Source organism: Elephantulus edwardii, unplaced genomic scaffold, assembly GCF_000299155.1.
Source record: "Elephantulus edwardii isolate Elephantulus edwardi_28Jun2011 unplaced genomic scaffold, EleEdw1.0 scaffold00013, whole genome shotgun sequence".
NCBI classification, from domain to species: Eukaryota; Metazoa; Chordata; class Mammalia; order Macroscelidea; family Macroscelididae; genus Elephantulus; species Elephantulus edwardii.
The window spans coordinates 3,635,113-3,644,128 of NW_006399763.1; the positions used below are offsets into that span (position 1 = coordinate 3,635,113).

Consider the following 9,016-nt stretch of genomic DNA (forward strand, 5'->3'; position numbering starts at 1 on the left):
CGGGGAGAAGGGTGCAACAATGAATGAATGGAATTCCAAAATCTCTGTAGATGTTCATTGAAATGAAAAATAAATAAATTAGAATATTTTTAAAAATAGGAACTTGGTAATAAAAATGACAGTAGATTGCCTAATAGAAATATATGCATATACATATGCGTATACAATATCTACATATAGTCCAATATACACATATGGTCTGATATATACATATAGTCCAATCTATATATATAGTCCAATCTATAAATATATTCTGTTATATTTATATTCTGATATATATATATTTGACTGTGTGGATCATAACAAACTGTGGCTGACTCTGAGAAGAATGGGAATCCCAGAACACTTGATCATGCTAATGCAAAACTTATACTTGAACCAAGAGGCAGTTGTCAGAACAGAGCAAAGAAACACTGCATGGCTCAAAATTGGGAAGGCCATATGCCAGGGATGTGTCCTGTCTCCATACCTTTTCAAACTGTATGCAGGAAAGATCATCCGGGAAGATGGACTCTATGAGGAGAAATGTGGCATCAGGATTGGTGGAAGATCCATAAACAATCTGCGTTATGCAGATGACACAACCCTGCTTGCTGAAACTGAGGAGGACCCAAAACGCTTGCTGCTGAGGGTCAGGGACTACAGCCTTCAATATTGTCTTCAATGTCAAGAAGACAAAGATTCTCACCACTGGACAGACCAATTGGCAGCATCGGGATGGACGGTGAAGAGATTGAGATTGTCCACAGCTTTAGTTTGCTTGGCTCCACAATCAACACTCTTGGCACCAGCAGCCAGGAAATTAAAAGATGTATTGCCATGGGAAAGTCTGCTGTTATGGACCTCTCTAAAGTACTCAAGAGCAACGGTGTGTCTCTGGAGACAAAAATTCATCTGGTACAGGCCATGGTCTTTGCAATCACTTGTTATGCATCAGAGAGTTGGATAATGACTAAGGAGGATAGAAGGAGAATTGATGCTTTTGAGCTTTGATGTTGGAGAAGAGTGCTGAAGGTGCCATGGACTGCTAAGAGAACAAACAAATTCATCCTGGAAAGGGTTAAACCGGTCTGCTCCTTGGAGTCAAGGATTCTGAGGCTTTGTCTGACATACTTTGGTCATGTTGCAAGGAGAGATCTGTCCTTGGAGAGGGACATCATGCTTGGGAGGGTGGCGGGCAGGTACAGAAGGGGAAGTCTCTCTGGGAGATGGATTGAGTCGGTGACTGGGGCCATCGGAATGAGTGTGTCGGAGGCAATGAGATTGGCACAGGAGAGAACAGAGTTTAGAGCTGTTGTACATAGGGTCACTAGGAGTCGCAAGCGACTCGACGGCACATAACAACAACAACATATAGGCTTGTATATATAGTAGGAGAAGGATGGGCAATATCCTCCCATGTGGTTAACTACCTCTGAAAACCCACCAGAGGGGGTCAACTATGAGTCAGTTCCAACTCTATGGTACACAGCAACAACAATACACACACACACACACACACACACACACCTCTCTTGTCTCTTTCCACAGTCTGCCTTTACATCAATAAGCAAGCCGACGCAGGGCCCTATCTAGAGAGGAGGAAGGTGCAACAGCTCCCAGAGCACTTTGGGCCTGAGAAGCCGTCAGCCGTTCTGCAGCAGGCCGTGCAAGCATGCATTGATTGTGCCCACCAGCAGAAGCTGGTCTTCTCCTTGGTCAAGCAGGGCTACGGTGGTGAGATGGTATCAGGTAAGATCCTGAAGCAGGCTGAGTGATGGAGGCATAGAGATCTCTTAAGAGGCAAGAAGCATTGCCAGGCTTGGGGGGGGGGGGGGTGTTTTTAGCCAATAACTTTTGCTGACCTCAGGGTCATCTTAATGACCCTTTGTCCTGAGGTCCTTTTGCAAAACGTGAGGGAAAGATGCTTTCAGACCGGCAAGAATATTGGCCACCTGAAGTGTTATCATTGACTCTTCCCTTTCTCTGACCCACATTATCCAATGCAGCAGTAAATCCTATTGCTCTATGCAACCACCTTTACCACTCACAGCAACCACACTGGTTTTTCAAAAATAGAATTCAGTCATGCTTGACTCGAAGGCAGTCTACAACAACAACAGATGAAGAATAATATAAATAAAGTACAATTAGGATACTTCTAGCTCTGGCTGTCTAGTGGTTAGAAACGGTGTTGTAATACCAAAGGCAGATGATTTTAATCCACCAGACAGTCCATGGGAAAAGAATGGGTATTCTCCTCTGTGCAATTTACCTCCTCTGAAAACCTACTGGAGGGTCAGCAACTGGTCAATTCCATCTCACAGCAAACAACAACAGAGTACTTCCTAGAACTGAGGATGATAAGCTTCATTTCACATACTTTGGCCAAGTTTTTAGGAGGGGGTCAGTCCTTGGAAAAGGACATCATGTTTGGTAAGGTCATCAAAGGAGAGGAAGACCCTCCAGGCAGTGGATTGACACAGTGACTGCAACAATGGGCTCAAGTATAACAGAGATGGTGAGAATGGCACAGGATTGGGCAAGGTTCAGATCTGTTGTACATAGGGTTACTATGGATTGTACTCAACTCAGCAGCACCTAACAACAGTATACAGCATTCCTTTCTAAATCCTCCAATGGCCCCATTTCACTGAGAGTAAAAGCCCACGTCCTTCCAAGGTGACCCTGCCTCTTTGTTCTCCTGGTCACCTCTCCCATCTTTCACTCTGCTTGGGCCAGAGTGGCCTCCTTGCTGTTGTCTCCATATCCCCTGACTTAAGTTCTTTACACCTGTCTCTCTCTCTTCCTGAATGATCACCTGCTGGATGTCTACGTGATTTACTCCTGTACATCCTTTAGGTTTCTATCCAAATGCTCATCAGGGTCTTTTCTTGATCATCCTACATGAAATGTCAACCCTGCCACTCTGTTATCTCTTACTCTACTGTAATCTTGCTTTCATAATACATACCATCATGTAGGACAGGAAGGAGAATTCATAAACTTTACCTTATCTTACAAAGACATTGTTTTGTTAAAAAAAAAATAACAGCCCTCAGGGTCAAGAGCTTCTCCTATGTTCTCTCTAATTTTAGTCCCTTCCCAATGTCTTTGGTAGGGAGCAGAAGTAGTTACCATCACAGAAGAGAGATGAATAAGGAGCTTGGCCTCCTTCCGATATTTGCCTATAGAGGCTCCGTTTTTTCTTGAGGCTGTCTGCATAATAGTTGCCCTGATGCCCTGCAATCCTGGACCTTCCAAGGTATGGCAGTTCCAAGAGACAGCCTGGTACCCTGTCTGACCTAGCACTGAAGACATGACTCCCCTATCACCAAGAAAAAGGTAGATGAGTCCTCAGCAATGGGTCTGACAAATGACCTTGTTGGTTAACTTAAAGAAATAGCGAACCGGGGGGAGGGGGTTAAAGAAAAAAGTACAACAATGAATGAATGAAAATCCATAATCTCTGTAAATGTTCATTACAATTAATAAAAGAAAATTAAAAAAAAGAAATAGTGGGGAGGGGTTGCCTCTAACATGGCTATGTTCCAAAGAGCCAAAGCAGGGGTGTTTTATGTAAATCCAGATCCCCAGAGCTTGGATGAGAGGGGATCAGTCGGGCTCAGCTTCCCCAGTGCTGCTGGAGTCTGCTCATCTAGAATTCCCTATGAGCAAAATGCTGTGGTAATTGGTTAAAATAGATCTTAGCATGATCCCTATCCATGTGTGATTTTTAAGAGTCTTTAGTAGGGGTGAGGCGGAGAAGTAGAAATTTTATATTTGCCTGTAGAGGAGAGCCCTGTTGCCAGGTGTCATGAGATCTTCTTAAAATAGTTTCCCCTGGTTTTATCTGAGAGCCAGGCCCTCACTCCAGGGCTTCTCTTTGAGGTTAAAGACCTTTTGCATCACTGAATGGCTCCAGACACAGGTGTGGGGCTCTGAGAAAACACCTCCCAAACTGTGCTCTCCCATTGAGTGCATCTTGTTCTCATTGTATTCTTTATGGTCTTTACTCCTCAGCTGGGAGAGCTGACCTCGTTTTCCCTGCTTTGTCCTGCTCTCTTACCGTGGTCTCAGGGCCTTGGCAGTAGGGAGGAGTTCTGCAGTTCCTGGCACCAAATCAAGAGTACAGCCAAGCGTCGCCAAGTTTCCCTTGGCGGAGGGAATCCCGCCGAGGCCAGAGCAGAGCACGCTGCCTAAGTATCTGGGCGCACTGGCACCAAGCTGCCTTCTCTTGCTGCCACCACGAGGTACTGGGTGATCACATAGCTCTTCATGGCGAGGATGTGATGCCAAGACTCAGGAAAGTGGTTGAGAGAGGAAGAGAGTTCCAGAGGAAATAATCCAGACTCCCGCTCTCTTCTTAAAGCCTGATCCTTGGGGCCCAGCTTTCCAAATGTTCCCATGTCACATCACACTGGAAAGAGTAGCATTGGTGCTGTTACCATTGAGTCAGGAAGAAAATTGTCAATGGCTGGAAGAGTCTAGGATTCCCTGGGGGTTGGCCCTGTGACCTATCCTGAGGACAGCTTTTGGGGTGTTCTACCTTAGCCAGACTCTCCTAGAATTTAGTTTTCAATTTTTAAATAATCTTCAGTAAAACTTTATTTGCATGTGATGTTACTTATATTGCTCAATAATTTCCACATTTTGCAGAGATATCTGGGTTCAAATTTCATATTACCTGTTTACTACTAATCAGACCTTAAGGAAATCTCTTAACCTTCTCAACCTCAGTTTTCAAACTTAAAAATATCAATGGGCACTTCAGGGTTTTTTTAAAATATATTAATACAGAGCATAGAAGAGCAAAATAGAAGGTAAATTGTAGATATTAAAAAATTATTGACAATTTTCTTCATTGTGATTTAGAGAAATTATGATAGTTACAGAACAGGATTTCAGGTCTTTAATTGATAACGGTCACTGTGAGTCATACTGGACTCAATGACACTTAACAACAACAATAACAACATGATTACAGATAGAAAATTCTGCTGGCAGAGTCCATAGGGAGTACTTCTACTAACCCAAAAGTAGTCCCTCTCTAGAGGTTCAAATCCACCAGCAGCTCCATGGAAAAAGATTGACAGTCTTTCTGTGTGGTTCACAGCCTCTGAAAAATTACTGGAGGGTCAGATATTAAGTAAGTTTTAGCTGGAGAGCAATGAATTTGTTTTGAGTTCAGTGATTAGAGTTTTGTTTTCTTACAGATTTCGTGTCCTTCTCTGAGTAGTGAAATTCTCCCACTTTGTGATCACCTAAGCACAGTGGTTTATGAGCCAAGTCTCATGCTACAAGCTCCTCCTGTGGTGGGTTTAGGTACCACTTAACAGTCTTCTGAGGTACAGGCAGTTTCTGTCTTATGACAGGGTCCATTCTGATGACTTCATTTTTCACTTCATTTTTCATTCTGACATAAGTAAAAATATCCTTCCCCCGCCAAAGTTTTATTTATTCTTTATTATTATTCCCTTTTATTATAAATATCTTCAGAAATATGTCCTTTGTTTTTCTTTGGGAGTTGGAAATGTTACATGTAAATGTACACACATATTTAAAGAAGACACAAATCATAAACATTTACCTCAGTGATGAAGAGTTGGATGAGGCTATTTTGTCAGTTGTAATGGTAATTCCACTTGTGGAAGTTTCTGGATCCTCTAGATTGTCCCTGGGAATGGGGATGACATTTCTCTCCAGAAAATTAATGAGATTTATGTGTATGTGTCTTGTCTTTTCTTCCTTGATCTCCTTCACAGTAACATCTTACTGCCTCCTGAATTTGCCTATTGATTTTAGTGAAGTAATCAGTATCTGGATCCAAATTGCCAAGTAACCAAAGTTCCTAATACTGTTTAGAAAAATGAATTATTTCACCATAAAAAGTTTTATATAATTTCTCTTCTTCCTTTTCCTCCTTATTTTTTTTTCTTCTTCAGCATTTCTTTCCTTGTCAAAATCCATTAAGTTTTGATCTATCAGTTTTCCTTCTCAGTAACCCATGTGCTATTGTACATCATCACTCTCAAGTTATAAATTCAGCTTTTATTTTTTTTGTCACAAGGACCATTTCCCTACTATTTTCAATCTTATTAACATGATCGGCTGGTTGGAGTGTCTTCACATAACTTGGAAATTTTTTTTCTTATCAACTGCATGTATTTTCCCCTAATCATCTCCTAGGGAAGGGATACTGAGAATAAATGTACAACACCCTGCCCTCTATCATTCCAAAATAAATAGTTTTCAGTCAGGCTGTCAAAACTTAAATATGTTGTTAGGGACTATCGGCAAGCAGCAGTGCTCTTAGTGAAGGGAAAGTTCTAGAACATCTGAGTGAATAGGAAACTCTCCTTGGGGAGCCTCCAGGTAGCTCTTTTGCTGGTTCTCCCAAGTTGACAGGCATGAGCCACTTAGAGATTGCATGGCCTAAAAAGCTGCCCCAGGTCCTCCCCTGATTCTTTTACTGTATCTTGGGGTGATGACTTTTTGCCCATTATCCATTATAGGACTAATAGGAGCAATGAAGGAGACAACAGTGGGAAAGTTCTTCTTCGACTCCTGAAAGCTACATGAAGTAAATTTATTCTTTCTTTTTGAAAAATTTATTATTTTATATTGATTTGCATACAAAATTCATATACATTTGTTTCATACTATCTTTTTTAATTTAGGTTGTTTATTTTTCATTTCAGTGAACATCTACAGAGATTTTGGAATTCCATTCATTCATTGTTGCACCCTTCTCCCCGCACAAACCCCTCCTCCCTCCCCCCCATTTGCTCCTCTCCTTGAAAAGCAAAAGAAAAACTCCCTCATTGGTACACAATCCCCCCAGCACCTCCCCAAACCCTACCCCCGACCCCCAAATATAATCCACTCTGCAACCCTCATTGCATACTCCTACGATAAAAATAATGCCCTAAAATATAATACTTTTAGACTATTCTCTCCCTCATAGACTTCAATGCCGTAAACATATTTCATCCAGTTTTTCTCAGTCTTACCCCCACTATCTTTTATTCATAGTGTGTGTTGTACAATTGTTTGCATTCATTGTGGGTTTTTTTTAAATTTTTTAAAACACTGTACTGGTTTATTTACAAAGTTATTATTCATTGTTTTTCAAAGCTGATCTTTGCCATTTCCTTCACCCTCCCTGCTAGCCATCAAATTGTGTGATCCTATGATTAACATCCCCCAGCCCCGTCCATCCTCACCCCTCTTCTCCCAGCCTCCCCCTCCCTTGGATCCTTATACTGCTTCTACAATAATGGTCGTACACAGTATTTGTCCTTAAGGGACTGAGTTTGTTCACTTAGCATAATGCTCTCCAGTCCCTCCCAAGTTAGGTAATAATTTACAAAATCATTTCTCCTGCGTACTGTATAGTATTCCATTGTGTGAATATACCATAATTTCTCAATTTATTCTATTATGTAGGACATTTGGGCTGTTTCCATGTTATTGCAATGGTGAATAACACTACTATCAATATTGGTGTACGTGGAGGGCAAGCTCCGGGCATCACAGCCACGCTGCTCGGGCCTCCCAGCTGGGGGAGCAGACGGGGAGGGCCCGGGAGACAGCGCCCCCGTGTCTTGCAGTAGCGGCTCATCCACCCTGCTGCAGGCCGAAGTGCTGGATCTGGATGAGGACGAAGACGACCTGGAGGTGTTCAGGAAGGATGCCTCATTGATAGACATTAATTCCTTCAGCCCTATGATGCCAACATCCCCTTTATCAATGATAAACCAAATTAAATTTGAAGATGAGCCAGATTTGAAGGATCTCTTTATTACAGTTGATGAACCTGAAAGCCATGTTACTACAATTGAAACTTTCATTACTTACAGGATTATTACTAAGACATCTCGTAGTGAGTTTGACTCTAGTGAATTTGAAGTTAGAAGACATTATCAAGATTTTTTGTGGTTGAAGGGAAGACTTGAAGAAGCACATCCCACTCTGATAATTCCTCCACTGCCAGAGAAGTTTATAGTGAAAGGAATGGTGGAACGCTTTAATGACGACTTCATTGAGACACGGAGGAAGGCGTTGCACAAATTTTTGAATCGTATTGCTGATCATCCAACTTTAACATTTAATGAAGACTTTAAAGTTTTTCTTACTGCACAAGCTTGGGAACTGTCTTCTCACAAGAAGCAAGGACCTGGATTGTTCAGTCGAATGGGGCAGACCGTCAGAGCTGTTGCCTCCTCCATGAGAGGAGTGAAGAACCGCCCAGAGGAGTTCATGGATATGAATAACTTTATTGAAACATTTAGCCAGAAAATAAATTTGATAGATAAAATATCTCAGAATTCACAAGGAATAATGGGACTATTTTGAGGAAATGAAAGAATTTGGGCCAATTCATATTCTGTGGTCAGCATCAGAAGAGGATCTGGTTGATAGCCTCAAAGGTGTTGCCAGCTGCATTGACAAATGCTGTAAGGGCCACGGAAAGGCGGATGTTTGGACCCTCCGAGACCCTGTTACCTGTTGTACATGAGTACGTCCTTTATAGTGAAATAATAATGGGTGTTATGAAAAGAAGAGACCAAATACAAGCAGATCTGGACTCTAAAGTTGAAGCTTTGACCTATAAAAAGGCAGATACTGATCTGCTTACAGAAGAAATTGGAAAACTTGAAGATAAAGTGGAATGTGCTAATAATGCCTTGAAAGCAGACTGGGAAAGATGTAAACAAAATATGCAAAACTATATCAAGTCAGCATTTACAGATATGGCAAAGGAAAATATCAGCTATTATGAACAGTGCCTTGCTATGTGGGAATCTTTCCTTACATCACAGACTGACTTTCATTTGGAAGAAAACTCTGAAGATAATGCTTAATCCCATTGAAGACTTCTGAGTGATCTTTGGGAGACAGCATCTATCAGCCAAAGTTATTCTTTCTGGATGAGTTGTGTCTTCTAAAATGTTTTACAATATCTGGAAAACCAACAACTTGAAAACTCAGGTATTCCAGGTCAATGACATAAATTTGAGTATGTTGTTGTTGT

General features: G+C 41.6%; 1 protein-coding gene and 1 pseudogene across 1 annotated transcript in view; both read left to right on the forward strand.

Moving 5' to 3' along the window:
* SCML4 (sex comb on midleg-like 4 (Drosophila)) overlaps positions 1 to 9,016 on the forward strand; it is a 188,116-nt gene that overhangs the window by 126,881 nt on the left and 52,219 nt on the right. Inside the window, exon 4 of the mRNA XM_006881172.1 lies at positions 1,531 to 1,731. Within this exon, the coding sequence (XP_006881234.1) occupies positions 1,531 to 1,731 (201 nt within the window). The remainder of the gene's footprint in view (positions 1 to 1,530; positions 1,732 to 9,016) is intronic.
* LOC102863157 lies at positions 3,520 to 8,846 on the forward strand (annotated as a pseudogene).